The sequence below is a fragment of the Ambystoma mexicanum genome, chromosome 1q (assembly GCF_040938575.1).
Source record: "Ambystoma mexicanum isolate Mex_15411 chromosome 1q, UKY_AmexF1_1, whole genome shotgun sequence".
Classification (NCBI taxonomy): Eukaryota; Metazoa; Chordata; class Amphibia; order Caudata; family Ambystomatidae; genus Ambystoma; species Ambystoma mexicanum.
This window is the reverse complement of record NC_090922.1, coordinates 1,360,914,845-1,360,938,822: the sequence shown is the minus strand read 5'-3', so window position 1 is coordinate 1,360,938,822 and position 23,978 is coordinate 1,360,914,845. Positions and strand designations below refer to the sequence as shown.

Sequence of the window (23,978 nt, the reverse complement as noted above, 5' to 3'; positions counted from 1 at the left end):
ACAAATGCAGGCTCTTGCATTGCAACAGGGAGCAGGGGCGGATAGAGATGAGGTCCGCTGGGAAAGAGAGACTCCTGACCATAACCTCAGGAGCCCTAACACCAGGGGCCTTCATCTCTCCCAGTCCCTGGACTCTACCACCCCCATGTCCCCTGGCGCACATGAGCACAGGGCCACAGGGATGGCAGATTACTATCCAGCTAAAAGTATGGGGCTCATAGGCCAGTACCACTCAGGAATGGAGGGGTGGGCATCCGGGTATGGGCACCCAAGTACAGTACAGTTCAGTGGGGAACCCCAGGAGAGTAGGCCCATTAAGGGCATCCTGAAAACCTCTGCCCAGTTAGGTCAGTGGAGGGGGTACCCATCAAATCCTGGCAGCAAGGAGGAATCTGAAGACTCCTCTGAACTGCGCAGGACACAGGAGACCAGGTCCCCACATTCTTCCAGCCATTCCCAGGCTCGCAGAATCCGGGAAAACCTGGAAGAGCAGACAGGAACCTCTGGGAGCAGTGCCTCTGAGTCAGAGGATGAATGGACAAGGGTTACCCGAACCAAAAAGGCCAATAAGGCAAAAAGGGCCTTGCTTAAGGACCCCTTAAAGCAGATTAAGGCGATCAGGAGCGTCATCACGCCTTACCATAAGAACGCTAAGTATTCTGTTTGGGAGCACTTAGAGTTGTTTGAGCAAATGATGGAGACTTTCCATTTGAAGGACAGCCAAAGCTGTATTCAATATGTAAAGTGGACCTTCTCCCCGGAATACTCCAGTTTCTTTGCGGGGCTGGAGGACCAAAATCATTTAAGATGGTCCACCTATAAGGCGGCCATCTTGAAACACTTTTCTGTTCACAGAAATCCTCAAGAGGCTCGCAAGGCAGCCTACAATTTGCAATGTGGGGAGGATCAGGCCCCACAAGAATTTGTGCAAGAACTGAAACGTGCTTTTGCGCAGACCACCAGAAGGGTGCGCACAGACAGTAGAGAATTCATCAATACATTTTTTCATGCCTTGCCCAAATACATAATGACCCAGCTCGTGAGGGATTTTCACGAGAAAAGATCTTTAGACTGGGTCATTGAACAGGCTACCCGGATCTATGAGGTGCAGAAACCGGTAGATAGCAAAAGTAATGCCCAGAAAAACCCCAAAGCCAACAGCACCCCTGCTGCTGCCAAGGTGGCAGAGGTAAAGGTCACCCCCGTTTTAGATTTGGAGGGGGGGGGCCTAAAAACCTACCTGCACCTAATAATGCTAGGCCCAGAAGGTCCTCGGGCCAGTCACAGACAGGGAGCCAGGGAGGCAGCCCCACAAATGGGGTCCCTCGCTCTCCTGATTATGTAAGTCCCCGTTACAAGGGAAATCGACCCATCCTGGGTTATGTGTGGACTCCTCCAGCCCAAGGGGGGGGATCCAGCCAAGCACCTAACCCAGGGAACTTCCCTCCCAACTTCTCACAGGAGGGCAGAAACTCACCAAACCCTGGGCAGAACTTCTTCCCCAGGTATCCACCCAACTTCCAGCCCCAAAATCCTCCATCCTTCTTTCCCCAATTCCCTGAGCCCAGACAACCTAATCCGGGAGAGGGGAGGCCAAGGGTGGAGGGGTACCCAAATCTTCCCAACCCGGGGTACTACCAGAGAAGGGATAGCTACCCTTCCCGGGATCAGCCCAGGGGAGAAAACAGGGCCCCGTATCAGCCTGAGCGGGTTTCCCAGTTAGAGCGCCAGGTTCAAAACATGGCGCGGGATCTGGGTCACATACTGAGGGCTCAGCAGAACCCTCAGATTGGCATGCCGGCGCAGAACGCACCCAACTCTGGACCTGGTGCTCCAGAACAATGACGGGGGCAGCACCCCGATAACTCACCGGTTGCCAGGGAGGAGGCACAAAGGGAAGGGGGGTGTAAAGCCTGGGAGGAAGCTTCCTTCCTCACTTGTAAACAGCCCCTGGAAACCCAGGAACCGGAAACAAAATCTCTTGCCCCTGAAAGTCTGCCTCCTAAGGAGCAGAGGGGGGGTAGGAGAACAAAAGACCCAAACAGACTCAGTTTGAGGAGGAGGTACAGATCTTCCAATTTGAGGGAGAGGGATCCTCAGAGGATCCTGGGAAAAGGATCTTCTCCTTCAGAGAGGGGGGAACTCCTCCCAAAGAAAAATGGGTCCCTAGGGATGCAAATCCAGACTGGGGAGATGTGGAGACTGAGCTACCGCCGCCCACCATCTCATCCCAGAACCAACCGCAAGAAAATCCCCTGGTTCAATCCTGATGACTGCCTCCAAAAAGGGGGGGGGCCGGAACCGGAGCCAGGGGAACCCACAATGGCTCTGATCTCCAGTTGCCAACTTTTTCTTTCAGATTCCCAAGGCTCTCCACAGAATTCTGCCCAAATCTCTTCGCTAGCGATGTCCAAAACCAGAAAATTAGCCCACCAGTTGTCCAAAAATGTACATTATCTGTGCCCCCTTGAGGAGAAGGAGGGAAGATATTATGCCCCGGTACAAGTACAGGGGCAGGGTACAATCTCAGCGCTGGTGGACACTGGATCTCAAGCTACCCTTCTGTCCAGAAGGGCCTTTGATGAACTGAATGCAGGAAGGGGAGAGAATTACCAAATCCCTCTCACCTCTCTTCCTGGACAACTGCAGAACTTTGACGGGAAGGAAATTCCCGTCGAGGGGACGGCAGACTTGGACATTAAAATTGGGCGACACAAGTTGAAACACCCGGTCATAGTTGTGACCCCAGAGGGCACCCCTTGTTTACTAGGGAATGACCTCCTGAGAAGGTTGTCACCCCTAATAGATTGTGTAAACAAGGTCCTCTGGACCTAGACTAGCCGACCAATAAAATTAAAACAGAGTGTGAACCATGTTAGTTTAAACGGCACCTGCCACATGGTTGAACAAAAATCTGACCAAGTAGAATTTCACTTCCAGAACAACCAAATTCCAGACGTGACAGTAATAGCAGTAGGACAACAGACTGGTGATGGGGGGTCCTCTATATTTCTGAAAATCAACCTTCCTTCCAGTTTAAGGTGGTATTCCACACTGGAAGGAAACACCCTGAAATTCTTTACTAATCCACAATCTGAAACTCCCACTCCTATAGTCCAGAAAGATGCGAAATCAGCTCAGAGCCTGGCTGATATTCAGCAAATTGGAGAGCAGTTGTTCATCCCTGTTCAGTTAAATGATGGGAAGGACTCTGTTCTCGCTCGAGTGTGCGTGAACAATGGTAAGAGCTTCATCAGCGAAGCCATGTTCCGCCAACTCCCAAAAGATCCAGCCATTCCCACATTCAAACTGATAGACAAATGGGAAATGGACCTGGAAGCACCTAATTCCAAACATCTCCTGCCAAGCAGGTGTATGCTCAAAATCTCCATTGGCAACAAGAGCATAGTCCACAATTGTTGGGTCGTGCGAGACGTCCCTGCCGCCTTTTACTTAGGCAGTGACATTCTCAATCGCTTTGCCATTAGTTTGGACCTAATAAACTTCAAAGCTTGGTCCCGATTAGCGGATAATCCCATGGGCTTTGATGATCCAGAAAAAGCATTTAGGTCAGCTCAATTGCTACCTTATGCAGTTGAAATTCAGGTTAAAGAGGAAGTCACCATCCCAGAAAGGACCCGACAATTCTCCCTTTAAGTGAAAGTTAAAAGGGGACACGAGTTGAAAAACCCTGATGCTTACATACATCTAAACGCTTCTCTCCAACAGCAAGGGTTGGGGGTAAACCCAACTCCATTAGTCAACATAGAACATGACACCATTCTAATAGAGGTGGATAAGAGCGACTTAAAGAGTATTTCTCTAGCCGCAGGCACCATTATTGGAATGGCGGTTGATGACCGACATTTTTCCATGGATTTAGGTAATGAACTGTTAGGACCAATCCCCAAGGACTGTTTTGACAGTGACAGTGAGGACAATACAACACCAGACAGGATTTTTACCTGGCATGGGGGGAACTTCCTGGTGTACACTTCTTGCCCTTATGGTAAGGAAGATGTGACTTGTGACTTCAGGAGGGATGAGGTGATTTTCCAGGTCCATGAGGGCTGCCTTTCCCACCTGAAGCCTCCAGTCCAAATCAGCACTCTGACCAGGGACTTCTCCACCCAGCTGGAGGAGGCTGCTGAAATAGCCAAACCAGAAGTCTTTCCAGGCTTCAGGCAGATGGTGGAAGAGAGAGTCAACCTAGCTGATGCCTGTGTGACTCCGGAACAAAAGCAAAAGTTGAAACAGGTTTTCTTGGATTTCCAAGATCTCTTTGCGGTAGACTCATATGACTGTGGTCGCACTGACATCCACACAACAACAATCCCCACGGACCCTGGCATGACTCCAGTGTTTGTGAAGCAATATCGCTTGCCTCTCGCATCCATGGAGTCCCTTACTGAAATAATTAAGAACCTTGAGTCCAGGGGAATAATCCGTCCCATCCACAGCACCTTCAATAATCCGGTGCTGGGAATATTGAAACCAAACGGCCAGTGGAGACTCTGCGCCGACCTCAGGGAGCTCAACAAACGGGTCCATACTTCCCGATGGCCTCTGCCCTACATTGACCAAGGGCTGGCCCAGATCCAGGGGTCACAGGTATTCACTGCAATAGACCTGACAAATGGATACTGGACCGTGCCTGTCAGTAGGGAGGACCAATACAAACTGGCTTTTACCTTTGGGGGCCAGCAGTACACATGGACCCGGACTCCCTTCGGATACCTTAACTCCGGTAATGAGTTCAACATTTTCCTACATAAAGCCATGCCTGACCTGGGTGCGAGGGGTAACCTAGCTTATGTAGATGATTTCCTCATCAAAAGTTCATCTGTGGAGGAACACATAGCGGAGATCCGTTATGTTCTGACGCAGTTGAGGGCCGCCGGAGCAAAACTTTCTTTTCAGAAAGCACAGTGGTGTAGAACCCGTGTTAATTTCTTGGGGCATGAGATTACTCCTCAGGGTCTCTGTCCCCAGGAAAAGAAAGTGGAAGCACTTCAGAAACTGAAAGACCCCACAACTCTGCGAGAACTAAGGAGCCTCCTTGGACTGACTAATTACAGCAGAAAGTTCATTGAGGGCTACGCAGTGATTACCAGACCCCTGATTCATCTCCTGAAGGGGGGGTCAAGTGGGAATGGGGTCCAGAACAAGCCGAGGCAGTAAGACAACTCAAAAGAAGCCTCTCACAAGCGCCTTGCCTAGCTTACCCTGTCAGAAACAAGGAGTTCTTCCTGGAGACAGGGTTCTCTAATACGTGCTTGACGGCAGTATTATACCAAAAGCATGACAAGGTCAATAAAGTAATCTCCTATGCGAGCAAAACTTTATCCTCTGTGGAGGAAAAATTCAACGATTGTGAGAAGGCACTCCTGGCAACGGTGTGGGCATTGAAGAATTACCGCCCGTTTATCAAGGGGGAACACATCATAGTGGAGACTCCACACCAGCCTCTGCAATATCTCCAAAGTGACAGAATCCGGGCCGGAAATGTGAGTAATTCCCGAATTACTTCCTGGATTCTGTCAATGCAAGGCTTTCCTGTGGAGGTCAGATATGGCCAAAACAAGAAGAGTCCCCTCGCGCAAGGTCTGGCTGACTTGCATGATTGTGCCAGAGAAAACTGTCTCGAGGACGAAAGTCTAAAAATAAAGGACAACATGGAGGCATACCTTAATTCCCCACACAAAGTCTTTGAAGAAGACAAGTGTGAGGGAATGCCCACTGTCTATGTGGATGGATGCTCTTACCATGTTGACAACGACGGGGAGAAAGAACTGGTGGCCGGCGTAGGGAATGCATGGGTGAATGAGTCCCCAGAACCCTCCGCTGGATACAAAATTGGTCCCCGAAGTAGTCAGGTGGCAGAATTGATGGCTGTGCATCAGGCCATCCTCACTGCTGTCCAGCATCAACTCCGCGAACTGGTCATAATCACAGATTCGGATTATGTACGGAACGGGTTCGTGGAGCGCCTGGTTAATTGGAAAACCAGAGGCATGTTATGTGCTAATAACAAACCCTTGAAACATGGGAAGTTGATCCAAAACATTGATGATCTGGTCACCTCGAATGAGATGACCATCCATTGGAAAAAGATCAAGGGTCATTCCAAAGTAGAGGGACCAGACAAAACTGGAAATGACTTAGCTGATCAGCTGGCCAAAACCGGGGCCATCCAAGGGGATCTAATTGAGATTGAGTCCCTGTTGGGGGAAATCCAGGTCACTGCTATCACTAGGTCCCAGACAAATGCTCACAACGACCTTTCAATTGCACAATGGAGTAAGGAGACCCCTGATGCTGATTTGATTACAGCTCAGAAGGGGGATCCAATAATTGGTAAGCTTTACCAACACCTTGAGGACCCTGAGAACTTTCCCCTGACGGATACCGATTACACTGGGAAAGAGGACCTAAGAGTGTTGATGAAATGTCCAAAAATGTTCCGGATCCAAGACGGTTTGTTGGTAAGGAAATCCAAAGCTGGCCATGACCAGTGGGAGGTTCCTACCTCATTCCGAAGCCTGATGTTAAGTCACGCCCATGATGCGGCCACCGCCGGTCATGGCGGGTTTCACACCACACTGGAAATCTTAAGAGAGGTTGCATACTGGCCACACCTGGGGCAGGACCTCGACCAACACTTGAAGGGGTGTCTTGTGTGTGCACAATTTCAGCCATCATCCCTCACGCACCGTGCGCCTCTCCAAAAGAGGGGGATGACACTGCCATGGTCAGATTTACAAATCGACTTCGTAGGCCCCGTGATTCGCTCGGCTAGGGGGAATAAGTACATGTTGACTGTGACATGCTTGTTTACCAAGTGGGTGGAATGTCTCCCAGCCCCAAACTGCAAGGCAGAAACGGCAGCTGCCTTGATGATTAACCACATCTTTTCCCGTTTTGGTCTACCTCAAAGGATTGAGTCAGACAGGGGTAGCCACTTCACCAGTGAAGTAATGACAAAGATGTGGGAGATACTGGGGGTCAAGAGAAAGCTACACATTGCTTACAGGCCAGCTTCTTCTGGAGCAGTGGAACGCTACAACCGGACAATTGTGAGCATCTTAAAAAAGTTTGTGACAGATTCTGGGCCAAGTTGGGATATCCGATTACCTCTGGTCCTAATGGCCATCAGATCTACCCCTTCATCTGCAACCAAAATGTCACCATTTGAGTTGATGACTGGACGCAAGATGGTGCTTCCGCAGCATTTGCTCTATAGGACCCAAGAGCAGACACTGATAAATGCCTCCATAACTCATGAGTATGTGGAGAATTTAAGGAAACACCTTCAACATGCTTTTGCTTATGCTCAGCGGAATCTAGAAAGATCGGCTGATAGCATGAAGACCCACTATGACCTGAAAACTTCCAGGAAGGAATATCAGGTGGGGGACCGGGTCTATCTATACAACTTCCAAAGGAACCAGGCCACGCAGCGCAAATTTTTGCCTACATGGAAGGGACCCTTTGAGATCATCGACAAGATCTCCCCTGTGGCCTACAAAATCCACATCCCCAAAGGTCCTTTGGCAGCGGGGGAAGACAAGTGGGTCCACATAAACCAGTTGAAATGTTGCCATCCTAGGCACACTCTGCAACAACTGGAGGAATCCTCTGGAATCCTAGCGGGTACTGTCTCAGACTAATTCAGTTCCAACCATAAAACATACCACATCTAGTCTCTAAAATATTGTGATTTGCATGAAACTGTCTCTTAGTTATACTGTTTGTTTTTCGAAATAAGAATGTAATGTTTTGTTATGATGAAATACATATGCTGCCCCACTATCTCAACAGTGGTGGAAAAACGTCTATGAATAGGTATTGCCGCTCTTCCTTTGTCGTCCTAGGAGAAAGAAAACCTTGAGACGGGCCAAGGAGGACGATCCGGAGACCGGGAGCAGAGACGCAACGGGCCCAGTGTACCGCCCAATATTCCCATCAGGACCGGCGAGGAGAACCGATCAATCCGACCGGATGGAGAAAAAGATGCTGAACTGTGCCATCTATTGGAAGAAGATGAGGAAACATCCCAGGTCTTGCGAGTCCCATCAGTGAAACCGAATGGCCATCGCAAGAGGGGGGCTTGTGGGATGTATTTACCCATGCATCCGAGCCCTACCTCAAAACTGTGCAGTACTGACATGGAAAACATCATGATGGCCAGAGCTTCCCAGAAAATGCACAGGGAAATGCATGAAGAATAAATAGGCTGCCACTCATTTTTGCCGATGTTATGGGCACAGAAGGACACTGCCTAAAACCACCATTGGACTACCCACACAGTAGTCTGAAACCATTGGGAATGGCAATGCTGATTGCCAAAAGCAAACCCATAACTGTTGGGAATTCATTTTCTTAAATCCCAAAAAGGGGTGCAGTACCAGTACTCACCACTATCCAAAAGCCGGCGTTTTAAAACCACCAGATTTTACTTTTTTGTAGAAAACTGAATAAATGAACCCAAAACATGCCAAAGAAAGACTTACTGAGAGGTGGATCCAATGTAAAGTTATATTCTGAAGTGACTTGAAGGTTTATAACAAGACTGGCTGAGCTGTGGATTTCAGCAGTTTAAGTAAATGTGGACTGAAAGACACTAAAAAATCTACGTGTTTAAATTGACTGAGTGACCTACTTCTGAGTGTCACATAGGTTGCAATTGTTTAAATGTCATAGTTTTAAACTTAGAATCAGCATTCTAGCTGCATATGTGAAATTGTTAGTTTATTTGAATGCAGAAACTGGGGAACAGAAATGACATGTAGCTAAAAACTGGCTTAAAGAGATTCCAATTTGCCTGGCAACTACCCCCATCAGGAGTGAAACTTGAGTCACAGCTGTGTTCCCAGGCCTAGCTGCCCTTTTGCTGCTCACACCAAAAGGGATATGACACTTCCCTGATTGAATTACCTGGGCTCTGCAGGAAATTGAACAAAGCCCTGTCTTGACTCAGGCAAATGTTTTATGGCGGGAGTCATAGATGGAGATTTCTCCTGGAAGCACAGGGGAGGGGCACTGCCTGTGAGAGCAAGCTGGCTTGGCAGAACTGGAAAAACCAGAAATTCAACCTTGTGCTGGAGGAAAACCACACCCCTTTGGGGCCAGAACATAACTCTAAAAAGATGAATAACTCATAGTACGGACTTGTGAAAATTATTTAAATGATACCATAATTCTTGTGATTTTTCTGCCCACATTTTAAGAGGTTTTTAGAACCGGTGGCATGTTCAGGGGGGTTTTAGCGGAAAAGAGGATATTACTCAAAATGTGTGCATGTGAAAAATCTGACACTTCATCAACTAATGTCCATACTCCTTGCGCAAATGTGTGTACATTTGGGGTAATGTCTGGTATTGCGAACCAGTTAAAAAGTGCAAAATATTGCCATTTCTGAATGCAAGCTCCCAGGAAGAGCAGAGTTTGAACAGGAGATACCTCCTGTGATATGTGAGGGGTGCATATGATTTTAAAACAATATGTACCTCTGCAAATATGTATTTGGTTCAAATCTAGATTTGTGTGTAAGTTGACAGGAGGAGTGGACTTTCTGCAGGCTGTAAAATGACATCACTCTGACACAACTTAGCTCCCCCAATCAGGGGAGAAATGAAAGCTTGGCCAATGACAAGTGGAGAGGGGCTGGCTAGTGATGCTGCTCACACACACCCATTTTAAAAACACATAAAAGCAGAGAGACAGGACAGATAGGGATCTTCAAATCCATTTGCAGCTGGAAGCTCTGCCGGAAAATCCATACTTTACCTCCATCAATCTCCAGAGAAAGCTGTGCAGAAAGATCCAGACTTTAAATCCCTCAATCTTCAGAATCCAGAGAGAGAGCAGACCCAGATCACTGTGAAGTGCAGAGACCAGAGTCCCGTCTAAAACCTGACCAGATCCATGGCGAGGCCCATTTCACTCAAGAATATAGTGTGAGTACCTAGAAAACTGTGCAGAACCAATCTCCTAGTTAAAATAATATAATTCAATCTAGTTTAATCTAAGTAGAACTGTCTCCTAACTGTCACCTGTCATTTGCAAAGCTGTCACCTGTCATTTTCTAGTTGCAAGCTGCACTTGTCTTTTTGAACTTTAAAAATTTCAAATCTGAAAAACGACCTTTATTTAATCGCTCATATCTCCGTGACCGTTTGTGCTAGAGACTTGCAGTAACTTTCATCTGGAAGCTGAGATCCTAGGCTTTCCTAGGACCCCAAAACGATAGTGATAGTCCTTGTAGTTCCTCTGTAATAGCGCTCGGCGCATTCGCAAATTTAGCCGTGATTTGAAATTTTGCCGCGATTTGCAAATTTCTTCACGTGTGAAAACAGAAGCTGCTTGCCTTTCATTTGCCAAAAATTCGGTTAACCCACCAGTTACTCCTAGATCCTTGCTAAAGTGAGCCTGGACTAATATTAACTTGATACCACTCACCCTAAACCTCCTAGAGGGAATTAAAAGCATTTTAACATATTTTCACTCCATTGCCAGCACCTATCAAAGCATTTTGCCTGTGTTTTCAACGTCTGTAGTCTAAGTTGCTGGGTGAACTGAATCACATTTAATTGGATTTCTGAGAACTGTGTGCTTCCTTCCATTTTCTTGCATTGCATAAAAGGGGGGGGGTGAATTGTCCAAGAAAGTGATTACGTTGTCTTTTGCTGAAATCCTATCAAGTTATTTTCTGTACTGCATTTCATTCCACATTGCATCCATTGGAAACCATAAACGTATTGTTTATATCTTATCCATTTCATGTCAACTCCTTAGTGATAATCAAGAAGTGTGCTAGTGCCAGATTCTCCGTTGTTAATCTTTATCATATCAGACTAAGTGTGATATTCAATTATTAATTTATTATAAAGCGTGATATATATATATATACCTATTGTTTAAACTATCAATTAAACCTTTTAACTTGCAAAACAGAACTACTTCTTGGCTCAGTGGGGTCAGGGGGATTCTGAGAGAGGGGAGTTATATAGGGGTAGTCATCCAGAACGCATGAACTGGACATAAAGATATATCAATAAGGGTTTTCATTCAGTATTCTAGACTAGGCGTTGACTTGGCTGTAGTGCTGAATTGAATCCTCTTACATGCCGACCGCTTTGAGGGACCACTGAATCTGGCATGAGGTAGGCTAACCCTGCCCCCCACACCCCTTTTCTATTCGTGCCTCTGTATCTGGTGGGGGATATTTTGCCCTCCCAATCCTGTCATGTGCGCAAGACGGCATAACCACTTGGAATTGCCGCCGTATGTAGCACAACACAATGAGTGGCATTCCTTTCCGCAATTTTGTAAATTTTGTAAAAAGATTTTGTCTGTAGTGCGGTATCACCAGTTTATCGCACCCAGCCTCTGCCTCCATGCAGCAGAGCTGCTTCCTTTCTTGACTGTCAGATTTTCCCCTTGGTAATATGCCGCGGGCCAACTCCTTATTTGAATTAACCTGCCCACGTAAGCACTAACCTACAGTACCAAGTATATTTACATACGTAAGGCCCTCTAGGTGTGAGATCATAATACTATATCTCTCACTTTTAGGCTCCCGGCATAGAAGCAGCAGAATGCCAATCAGGAAGCAACTCGTGCACGCTCCCTGACTATATGGATTGAAATCTAGGGGGACCCCAACTTGTGGGTAGGACACACACTTGAGAATATCGATGGGGTACAGTCCCCCTGGTTTAGACAATATTTTTACCTCTATTGTACTCTTTGCAATATAACTTGTGTCTTCCTCTGTTTTGCCCCCTATCCCACTTCTCTTTCAACTACAGGTGGGATCTCCTGTCTCAATTCTATTTAAATAAGTAACCTCGAAGAAGGCACATCACTCAGTGTCTGACTCCATAGCCCTGATGAAAGTGGTTAAAAAATCGTTTATACCACTGAAAGCCGTAGGCTTTTCCTTTCCAACCTACCAGATGAGTGATTAAACTTGAAACTCAATGGAGGTTTGGATAATGATCCTCCTAAAGAAGATATTATGAGGACAACGCCACACTCTGAACTGAGTCTCCTAAGAAACCTGGAAGACCAGTGTTCAGGAGAACCGAACAAATCACTGCGGCACGTTTTCACTATGTCTCCAAAAAATAATAAATAGAACACAGTCTCACCCTGGCAATTTAGAATTGGCTTTTGCCCAGAGATTTTAAATCCTCTGGACAGAGAAACGGAATAAAGATTTTGAAAGGTTTTCATCTACGAAGCAGTTTTAAAGATTGAACTTTAGAAACCCCGAGAGGAGGGCAAACTGAAAATATAATGGAAAAATCCCCAAAATAACCCCAAACACAATTGAATAACCTGAGTCCTATAATGTGTGAACACAATCAATAAGGATACACTCAGGTGTAACACCGCTTTTTGGTCCTATTAGTGTAAGGTGCATATTGCCAAGACATAAGGAATATACCTGTGCCAAAGGCTATGTGGCAACTGGACCAAATTTTTCATGGGGCTCAGCTGTATTTTATGGATAGAGAAGGCGAGCGGGATGTACGAAGCCTGTCAATTCCCAGGGCAACTGTCTCCAGTTGAGGGGAGCTGCTGTACGTTATATGCAGGGCACCTGCCTTGATGACTAACAGTTATGTCATGTTATTTGATTTGTACCGCGCAAGAGCCGTGGGCATCCAGGCACCAGCATGCACAATACATGCACAAGTGTAGGATGAGACACAGATACCACCAGAGTACATCCTCTAGTCTGTATCATCTTTTTTGTGGAGTAGAAAATACTGAGTTAGCTTCAAACGTCGTGGTGAGGGTGCATAGTCACCTATGGAAGATCGAGGTCGTCTTATGTGCCATTTCCAGTCTCCCGGAGTACCCGGTCTTCTAGAGAGAAACCACTTGCTAATCCCCCCTCGATCACCCGTGCATATTGCAAAGGCATAAGGAAGAGTGTTCCGTCAGTGGCTTTGTGACAACTGCACCGAACATTTTGTTGGATTCCGCTGTATTCCATGCGTTGCAGCGTGAGAGGGTGCGTGGTGATGTAAGAGGCCTGTGAATCTGCAGGGCAACGTTCTATATCTGAGGGCCCTTGTGTATATTATTTGCAGGAGACCTGCCTTGATGGCTAACATGCCGTTGACATGCACATTACATGCACAAGTGTGAGATAAGATACAGTATGCACAAACACTAATAGATAACAGAAATAGCAAATCAAAACCATAGAAGTAGGCCTTGCAGTTTGGTCCTCTTGTCACTGTGAAATTCTATCAGAACCTATGCAGCCACAGCAGAGCATATCTGTATCACCCTTATTCGCCCCCACACAGTATGGACAAAGTGCCCTCTGTGTGATGGTGCCATTCATGCAGACCACATTGATGGCAATATGTTGTCCCCCCAACATTGGGATGTTTCTGCTGCCACTGCTCTCATTCTATTTGTAACGATGAAAAACACAGTATCCCCATTTCCCCTTCAGGATGTCTGTTATTTCTCTTGCCACGCAATAGTTGGTGTGGCCATAGCAAGTGTGCACCTGCCTCGCCCACTGGCAGAAATGGAGGCAGAGAGAGGGAGCAGTGAGAGGAAGTAAATGTGGAGAAAGAGTGAGAGTATGGTGCATAGGGTACACTAGCATCTGCATACTACTTACTTCTGCTAGGCAAGTACTGAGTCTTTACGATCACATTATATTCCAGCTGCAACCTACATTTTGTGCATGAAGACCTGTGTGAGTGTGTTAGTAATTGATTGACTGATTTTTGCTGAGTTTTTTGCATGTGCACCAGGTCTCAACGGTTGTCGGAGGTCTATAAGAATAAGGATATCACACATGCTAAATCACACAGTAATAGAGAGTACAATCGGGGTGAACGTTGACACTGGGTGCTTTTGAGGAGCACCTGCAAAATACAAATATCAGCTCTATAGTCAATGCTTGAGGTACTGTTCAGTATGGATATATATATAAAACGAGTATCAAACATGGCTGGGACAAATCTTAGTGAACATACCAGTATCTGTAAAGTAGTATCTTTGTGGCCGGATCCCTCTAAGTGTGGGGCCACAGGAAGTACCCACTGTCTATATACTGGTGGGCATGTTTGCGAGGGAGCTGATTGATTGGGAGGTTTTAGGGGTTAGGGAGAAGACTCAAGGATGAGGCAATACTTTTTTGAGAGAACTCCATCAGCACTCGAATCAGCCCTGTTCCCAATCTTGTTGGTAATATAACTTCGAAACTTAAGTGTTCATTTCAGTGATCTGTGTGCAACTTGCAACAATATGCGTCAATGCTGGCAGAGACGACTCAACCCTTCATCCTCATGATATGGATAAATTGAGCACCAATAAATTAGTTAATAATAACACCTATTATTACAGTGCCTTGAAGTGGGAGGAATTCAACACGAACTCTGTATATAATAATGATGTTTTTTATCTTCCAACCAATGTTTAACTCAAGATTCTAAACATACCATTTAATTTTCTTTTTAACACGAGAAGGGTTTGCCGCTAACATATTTCTAGTCTTTATTGAATGTAAACTTTGTCAAGTCTCTTTAGGGAGCATGAAAACATACACTCTACTGTAACCTACATGTGTGCAACATGTAGTCAATCCTCTTTTCCATGACTCGCAACTTCACTAGTTTGGTTCTCAATTGTTAAGTTTGTTTTGGCAGTGATTGGACCATTTTTAAAGCAGAGCTTTAAAAATCACAAACTTGGAACCATACCTGATGATCCAGTAACTTAATGAAATTACTAAACTCATGATTCTTTGCTCAGCTTTGTTTTTTTAAGGAAGCATACATTGTTGCATAGGCAACTAAATTAATAAAAAAACACGGGCAGCATCATTTTTCCCCACCCACATGGGCTCATTTTCCGTTAAACATACTGTGAAATGCATTCCAGTAAATTCAAATATACAGTGATCCAGCGGATGAAGATCAAAGTGCTCACATAAAGATTAGGCCTGTTTTTCGGAACAAGGCTTTAAAAGGAAAATTATTGCACTTCACAATTTCAACTCTGGACTCCTCCTCCATATATAACCCATCATCTGTAGTTCATGGGAAATCACAGAAAGGGACCTGTCAGACAATCCTATTCATAGTTAGATTCACAAAGGGTCTCTGAGAACTGCTCACATGATTCATTAGGCTGACACAAGGCTTGACGTGCCCAGTACAAGATTAATAAAGTGGATTATATAAATCAGCATTATTTGGTGTATTCAAAAATGAGTTGTGGCTCTATATTTTTCAATGCAGAGGTCTGAATCATAAGAACAAGTGTTTAAAAACTGTGAGAGTCTCCTTTATAAGGATACTAAACATGAATTATTAATAATTATTAATCATTGAAGCATTCTAGAAATATTAATACTTAAGTCATATTTCAAAGCACAGACTCGTATCGGATGTCCCTGTATTCGCCATGATCATACAAATCTAGGAATCCATACTTCATTGATGTGTAATATTGCTACTGGGAGATGTGGAATCAAATATGATCTGAGTTCAAAGTGTCCAGCTTCAACCTGTCGCATGCAAAAATATGATCAACCTATGATATTAAGGAGTGTATTCTCTTGGAGTGTAAATCTGTTAAACCAGCCAATGGGAGGTTTCACCAATCAGAAATTGAGATGTCAATATAATTGTGTTGAATACTGCAGAGTCATCACTGATTCCCCTGTGTTGATCTCCTCCCACATGGCCTGAGAACGGCAGCCGCAGCCTGATACTGATCCTCTGGGTGTTATTACGATCATGTGAGAGGGGACAACTATCGGGATAAGGTGATGACTCCATTAGAAGGGACGCTGTATTCTCCCCCTCTTATGAAGAAAACCCTATAACACCTAGGATCCTGATGGCATACTGTCATTCTGAGCAGAATACCTTTCACACCTCATATAAACATAACACACACACATCTTCTGACTGATGTTTTTGTGCTAACCTAAAATCACCTTAGAAGCCCTATGAATCCTATGGACTCCCACTCCCATAAAGCCTCAAGTACTCAGTTGAGGAAGAGGAAGGAGTTAATATGGTTCCAAGGAAACACTAAGCTGAACATGCAGGCTAGTTGTTTTAATGAGACCCAACCATGCGGGACATTTAAAAATGGTGTCCGCATTGGAGGAATAGAGAAAAGCAGAACGTAAGAAGAAGGAAGCAGATCCATGGGAGAAGGCATCAGCATGGGAACAGACCATTCTGAAGAAAGCAGGTGCTTTCAGCCCGCCACGTGCAAGCAGTACTTACTGGCGTGAAGCCACAGAAGACACCGCAGGCACCGTAAGAGAGCAGCTGGGGAGCCGGCAGCAACAGCAAAGCAGCCAGTAGCGCGGTTGTGTTAGAAGCAGGAGGCTTACTGACGGACATACGCAGAGCTGGCAGAAGAGAAGTTCTACAGAGTGGAGAACGCCATGCCAAAGTTAAAGCTTCACCGCAGCAGCGTGGCATGGGTCGGAAATGCTATCAGACACTGTGAGTCTTACTAGAGATGCTGAGGACCCCAGGGCGTACCGACAGGCAATATGAACCATTAAGAAATTATTTTGAATACTGATCAAGTAGAAAACAAAGCAGAATTTGCACAAATCCTCATGTTTGATATGTCAACTTTGGGATGGTTGGAGAAAGTATTGCCACACGCCAATGAACACTACTGAAGGAGTTAAAAGACAGAACTTGAACAAGTCTCCACATATGAGATGTCAATGTGGGGAAAGTTGGAACAAGTAATAGCTCAAGCCAGGAACATATAGACAGTGAAAGGATACAACTGTGCTATACTGAAAGAAGCCCTGGTGAAAGAAGCCCATCAGGCAGTGAGCATTTGGGGAAGAGATTCTTGACAGAGAAGAATACCAGGGGTACTACAAGCCCCAGAAAGGGAATCCTGGCAGGGGAGTACACCAGGTAATCCATTTGAAATATACACGAATAAGACATTGTGTGCAGAAATCTGGCAGGAAGTATACCAGAGGAGATGATGAACCTAGTAAAGGCTTTCTGGCAGGGGAGTATACCAGGAGGTTCTCCGTAAGAAGTGGTTGTTTGAAAGAGACACTTTTGCCATTTTACCGGATGAAGATATTTTTGGGGGGATGTATCTGTTCGATAAGCAGGAGCTAAAGCTAGCTCCTGGGTATCAAGCCTTAGGCAGTGACCAGGAGCTGCCAATGGGGAACAAGGAGGTAGTATATAGCTTCTGCAAATCTAACTTTTATATGCAAAGCAAATATTATCATTATTAGTCGTACATCATGTATGACTTTTTGTGCTTTAACTGTTGTTTAGATGTAGCCTAATGTTGATTTATGGATTGTCTCAAATGCACAGAGTTCATTCAAAAAGGTGTTTTTGTGCGACATCAGTTGGCCTCGGTAGCCAAGAGTATCTCCTGGTAGATGTTAGTGTCAAGCTAACCATGCTTTCCTATGCTACACGCAGGGGCTAAATAGCCCCCAGATCCCCTCGATTTCGAATCCTGTACTCTTGTCTTTTCTAGTGTAAACCCGACCCAATTATGTCCTGGGTAGATGGGCTGCATTTCTTGTCTCCTGAGTGAAAATTAATAAATAAACAATACCAACACTGTGGTGAGTGCAAAAGTATTTTATTTACTGTATATGTAAAGTTTGTGGGTTTTACGTCAAAACGTACCTGTACCTAGCTCTGGACTAAACCATACAGACCTTTCCTGTGCTGGCCAGAATGTTGATGAAGGAAAACAAACTGAAAAGTTCTCCCCTGTACATTCAGAATGAAATGGGTAGTAGAGTGAACCTCAAGAAAGAACACATATTATGAGTAATGGTCTTCCGGAGTCGGTGAGAAAGAAAGGGAGGCATATGAGCCTCTCCCTGGGGGATCGTGGCCTCGAGTGGCACCCTGGGAAACTATGACAACCAGCCTGTGTATACTACCAGTGGCCCGGCTAAACTATGAGGGCCCTGGGCTGTTTGCCCAGTGCAGCTCAGGCACTCACTGGGCCTGCCAGCATATTGACAGACCAGCATGGGCTGCCTCATGGGATTGCGTATGCAGGGCGTCCCCCCAGAAGATCAGGCCCGCCCAGCCATGTTAGCGGGCAGGCCTGGGACCAGGTAGCGTTGCATTTCAGTTTCTCCTGTAAGCAAAGAGCCCTTCAATGCTTGCAGCCCACATGCAAATAAAAAAAAATGTTGCATGGTTGTCCACAGTAGCTGTAGATTTACAGTCGCTTCCTCTGTTTTCTCTAGCCATTCACAGACTGATACATTGTATTTCACTGTGCCTGTTGGCAGTCCAGATGCTCTGGAAAAGCTTTGCATCTCCAGATCTCCGGATCCCTGTACTTTGATGGACTTTTCTGTCCCTTCCAAAAATTCATGTTGCATAGTCGATGAAACTGGGTATCCACCTCATGCCGGTCCATTGCGCGCTGTAAACTTGCTTGCCCAGTTACACGCCATACAGCATTCATTTCTTTCAGTATCGTGTCTCGAGGTCAGAGTTTATATACCATGAATACTTCTGATTTGGCTTTCTATTCATTAGTAGTAATTTTATTGCCATAAAACAGACAACAGTCTCTGAAAGCAAGCAATGGTAGTTCACAACATGGAACCAAACTACTGCTTCTGCTTCCTTTTCCATTATTACCTTTTGCTTTTAGATCCCTTTTAAGCTAAAGCAAGCACAGGCTTCAACAATTCAATGATTTGGTACCCCTTTGTTAGTCTTTATTTAACACATCCTTGTGTGACTTCAGTCTGCTGGACATAATTTGTGGCAGGCCCAGTTTTTGCATAACACAAGCAGCAGGCTTCTCCTCATTCATGCAGAAATGCCCTCATTCCTAAAATGAAGCCAAGTAATCAAAACTTTAACATCAACAACCGTGAATTAAATTACTCTGTAGGCTTGCAAGCAAGCAATGCTTAACAAACCGATCAGCTCGCCAGAATTCAGTTATGCATAGGGTCTTTTCAGCATCATAAATTATATAATAACCTTGCATAATTCATGTACTGACCGTGCACTTGAACTCTGGGCGTCTCTTGGAAAGTACATGGCCATCCGCGCCCACACACTGCTCCTAATACAATACAAACTGTGCGTGACACAAGAATCCAGCTGGTCAAAATATCCAAGTATATATGCATGGCAGATCAGGCAACCAGGGAGGACTTGCTAATGGACAGGTGTATCTGGCACAAACTGTGGGCAATTGAACGAAGAGGTCACAGCGGGGGAAGGGAAATCCTACCAGTATAGATGCAAACAAATGTGTAAGATTCTGTCTACAATCTTCTGGTGGCAGAACACATTTGCTCGCGCAGCAGAGGCTGTCTGCATAGCAGGCAGAGCATCTTCTGGACTACAAGATGGCTGCTGATGCACCCCCTTTCCTGGGTAAAGATAGTTCAGTGTCCTAAGTCTTCAGATGTAGAAGAAGGTTGGCAGGGAGCCCGTTGAGGCAGAGCTTACTCAAAGGAAAAGACTGGATTGCACATTTCTTACTTCAAACAATTTCTCTTTCTACCCTTTTTTTCCTGGTGGTATTTTTTGTTTCATTTTTTCATATGCAGCAATGCAATATCAATGCTTCAAGGTAACAACAAAAAAAACACGGCAGCTCCATATGTTCTGACATTAAACCCTGCATGCATATTTATGCAAGACTGTATCGATAGGTTATAACATTTTTCCCCCACCAGTATTTATTTTTATTTTTGGATATGTTGCAATACAATGCACTTTTTTTAAGTATCAACAAAGAACCACGGGTGTATAAATTAGTTGGGGGTAAAGCACGATGTCTGCTTGGCTATATGGCAAAATGGGCACACAATTCTTAAATATTTGTTTCGTACGGCTTGTCACATGTATGAATGTCTCGGAGGCGTCTGTTTGTAACTAGTGAACCTGGCACTGTTACAAAGTTTTGAACTCCAAAGAGGAAAGAAAATATAGGTTACAAAAAGGATAGCTCATTCGAATTAGCCATTGAAATTACTTATTCAATGTTTTCTACTTTTTGAGAAAATCTAAAACCTATCATAAACCCTATCTAAACCCTTTTCTTCTCAAAGTCTTACACTGTGGCCATATTAGTTTAGCTTAGAAAGGACCCTGAACCACCCTAGGGTGTTTTACTCCCGCCCCTTTTTGTGCCCCTAGGCTTTGAAGCATTTGCTCCGATTGGCATCGTAGCGCGCTACAAATCACTAAATAAATAAGCTTGAATGAGCCAATCCAGTTGAACGATTGCAAGCTGACTACTTGAATCAGCCGTTGGAACTACCCAATCCTCACTCCCTGCGCAAGCTAATTATATTTATCCAGTCACGTGATTGCTTTTCCTGAGGTAGTTCATGCCCTGTGAGTAAACCCTAGCGAATTATTTAGCCATGATAGATAAAGCAAAAATAGCAATGTATACATTAACCTTGTCACTATGTCAGTTGCACATGAACTCAACTTTCATGTATCGCGCGTAACTCTATCACAAAGACCAGCGCCATTCTTTGAGTTAAGGGAATAGTTCTTGCAAAAAAATTAAAATCACACTCTGCCTTCCTTTCCACTGCAGTCTGAAAGTGATATAGTACGTTCAAACAAATTACCATTAATAAATGTGACATTGCGGCTGATTGAGCGCTTTGTTGTCTATGATGTGATTGTTTTCTATTTTGTGTTTCTCAGCGAGGGGAAATCTATCCACAAGTCTCTCTTCATTTAAATTTTCCATGCATTTGTAATTACATACCCAACATAATCGCAGTGCGTATGTAATGCAAAACCTGGTGCCCCATTAAATTGGTTAATACATGCTCTAAGATGTGTTCTTCACTTGACAGCGATCCGGATTCTTAGAGTAGACCAAAATGGGTACTATCTGTTTAAATGCTGACATCTCCTCTTCACACTGCATCTAGCGATCGATTCCAAGAAGAGTCTTTTCAGATGGTTATTGAATCCGTGCACACTGCCCACCTGGAGGCTGCGTCGCGAACGGTTACTTTAAAAGACTAGTTCAAGCCACAGCCATGTTTGGGGCAGGCTCATCTTGCAAGCGAGAGCTCTACGCGTACTGTAACAGGAGTCTTCAGCGTGTGTGATAAGGGGAAAAATCCAGCTCACTAGATGTTTTAATGTGGGAACTCTAGGGAAATCAAACATTGGCTATTCTGTGGTCGGCGAGAAAATTGAAGAACCCTTTGCAGACGGAGGGACTTGCAAAGGATTCCTTCCATTTCTCTTGAACCAAATTCTCTGGCAAGATGTTTGAAATCAGCAGGACGCTTAATGCTGCTTTGTTAAATAATGAGGTAATATTTTGTCATTTTTTTTATTTCTGGGCGTCCTCTTTTATGCATTATTATTTTCACTTTCAGTTTGCTCTGTTGAGTGTAGATGGATGACATTTTGGTAAATTATGTGTTTGTTCTCTTTCCAATGCTTGGGGGATTTTGTCTGTCTCCTGTTTGCTGGTTTCATTCGGCTGCTGTTGCCTAGGACATTATGCCGCGTAAAGGGCTCCTTCTCAACTGCAGAGAGTAGGTAGTTATTAACGCTGAATTGGCTTCTGGTGTCGTCCATCTGGGCTGTGTAAGAGAAAGCTTGCTGGCGGCTTCGGAAGCTTAAGATACCGGCAACCTTTGGGGATGCGTGCACGCTGGAACGGGGGCTCTGAGATATGAGATCACTTCATTTAAGGGAATCTGGCATTAATGAGTCAAGAGACGGCTCATTTATGGTAAGCGAAAGAAATGATTTGATGTTGACAGTCTGTTTTGTTTGGCATTGCTGTTCACCGACTAGTTGTTTTCATTTTCCTGCTGTGTGGGTGTATGGAATGGGCGCCGGGGAGAGATGGAGAGCAGTATGAAAATTTGCATGGGTTTCGTAAAAGCGCCGCCTGACCCCGGAGAGCATACAGTACTATGTTGGGAATGGCTTGCTTTTCACAAATGTCACACATGCTTGCCCTGAGCGATGAATAGTGCCAATGGGAAAGCGATAAGCAGGTTGACTTTCCTAGACAATGGGGTCATGGCTTTGTCTTTAGAGAAAAGCCCCTCGGAGGACGTTTGTGCATTTGTGTTGCGCGCTGCTTGGAAGTATAGATTTTTGGAGGACAGTAATCAATGTGTAAAAATGACTGGCTGTCCGTGTTGGTGAAATACAGCTACCCAGTAGTCAAATATTGTACAGGCTTGCCGGTTAAAGGAACTTGGTTATCATCTGTGCTGTGTAGACAAGCCAATTTGAGAGTGTGCATGCTGCGCTGTGGGAAGGGTTTACAAATCGGATCCACTGCTATTGACATGGCTAGCTTCTACTTATGGCTTATGTATTATTCAATTGGCTTTTACTATCACCTTGCAACTTGGCCGATCTTTTAATGATTAGCCTGCCATCAATTTTTGCTATGAAAAATGAAGAAACCTTGCAGAAATTGCTTATCTTGCATGATTTTCATGTGTCCTCGTTTTCTTTACAACACGTATGGGATACACTCATTGCCGTCTGCATAGGGAAACATTTGCGCCTGCTTGTTTCTGCCTGGCGAAAGCACTTTCATTTCATCTTCACTAGCCTTATGTATTGCACAGCAGTGATTTCCACCAGGCAATTCTATGTGTGCGTGGCGAATATTTTAAGTGCGTTGCTTGGGCAATGTGTTAGCTTTTCAGGGTTTGGGGGCACTTGCAACTGAAAGGGTCCATATGCATGCCACTCATTTTAAACACAGGCATCTAGGGTCAGAACTGAGACTTGGTGGTGGGCCTGCGGGACTTTCTTGGGATCTGAGATGAACTGCCATTCGTTGACATTTGCCAAATCTGCTCTGGGCTGGTGCCCAGTGTGTGTGCATCGCCCGTCCTATGCAGCAGGCTGCCAGTTGTGGTCGACGGTCTTTTTCATGTATGTCCTGCCATCATCACATGTAGCCCACTCGGGCTGCATACCCTGTCTTCCGGGATATAACTAGTCACTTGGCCAGTGCACAGTGCACGTGAAAGTGTTTGCACCATTTTTTTTTCATTTTTTTTTATCGCATTTGTATTGAATTATCTAGGAAAAGACCTCAGTACATAGAATGAGACAGTGTGTAGGCTGGGCTTTTAAATAAGGTCCCAAGACATTGACGAGTTCTGGAGTTGCTTTCAGATGAAACATGGAGAATTGCTCAAAATACCCTTTTTTCAGCCAGTGCAAAACAATAGCATCAAAGTAGCTTAATAAAATATACAAACCCATTGTTCAATGAATGGGAGACGGTCAGGACGTGTATTTTTTCTGGGGTCTCCCGCACATGTACTTTGACTGTAGCTGGTAATTTAGCATGTTTGCACAATGCCCGGGTCTGCCTATGCATATCCTGCAGACACTGTCCCAGTGCATGTGAGGCCGCGATTAGCGAACACCCCACACATTCAAATAGCGCCGATATCAGAGCATGCATGCAACTGAAGCGACGCTGCTTTGCACACAGGAATGCTTTTTGGCCCCGTCTTTTAGCCGAGGGGCGGGTTATTAAATGTGCATGTCTCTGGATAGCCAAGTGTCTCAAAAGATGAGGTGGATGAAAAAAGAATGCGTCTGACCTCAGAGGCACACTTGCAAGGAGCACTCGGAAGCAGGCACTGATGCACGCCGGAGATGTGGCACCTCCCCCGGCCGGGTGTTAAGCGCTCTGCGTGACCTGCAACCGATACAGGCGCTTTTAGGGGATAAAAGATAAAAATACAAATAAAAAATGAAGATGCTTTGGCGCCAGGAGCTTCTTTCGCGGGGCCGTGATTAGCCGACGCAAGCAGCGGTTCGGAAAGCCAGGCTGTGTTGTCGTAGAGGTCACCAAATCATTAACGTCCCCAATCTGGCAGCAGCTAATTTCAAAAGCACCTCATGCTGCAACGCCTCCTGCATCCCCCGCAGCCAATCGGAGGCCGGCCTGAG

The 23,978-nt window shown here is 45.2% G+C and overlaps 1 protein-coding gene and 1 long non-coding RNA gene across 3 annotated transcripts in view; one reads left to right on the top strand and one right to left on the bottom strand.

Moving 5' to 3' along the window:
• The window catches only part of LOC138547689 (uncharacterized), an 83,723-nt gene extending 59,828 nt beyond the window's left edge, over window positions 1-23,895 (bottom strand). The window contains exon 1 of the long non-coding RNA XR_011291526.1: window positions 23,276-23,895. This is a non-coding gene — a long non-coding RNA (uncharacterized lncRNA). The remainder of the gene's footprint in view (window positions 1-23,275) is intronic.
• Window positions 20,997-23,978, top strand: part of ELAVL4 (ELAV like RNA binding protein 4) — a 261,656-nt gene continuing 258,674 nt past the window's right edge. The window contains exon 1 of one of the 2 annotated variants that reach the window (XM_069642228.1): window positions 20,997-21,343. In XM_069642228.1, the coding sequence (XP_069498329.1) occupies window positions 21,296-21,343 (48 nt within the window). In that variant the 5' untranslated portion in view covers window positions 20,997-21,295. Of the gene's footprint in view, window positions 21,344-21,555; window positions 21,772-23,978 lie in introns of those variants that run through there. The other variant, XM_069642227.1, reaches the window with a different exon arrangement.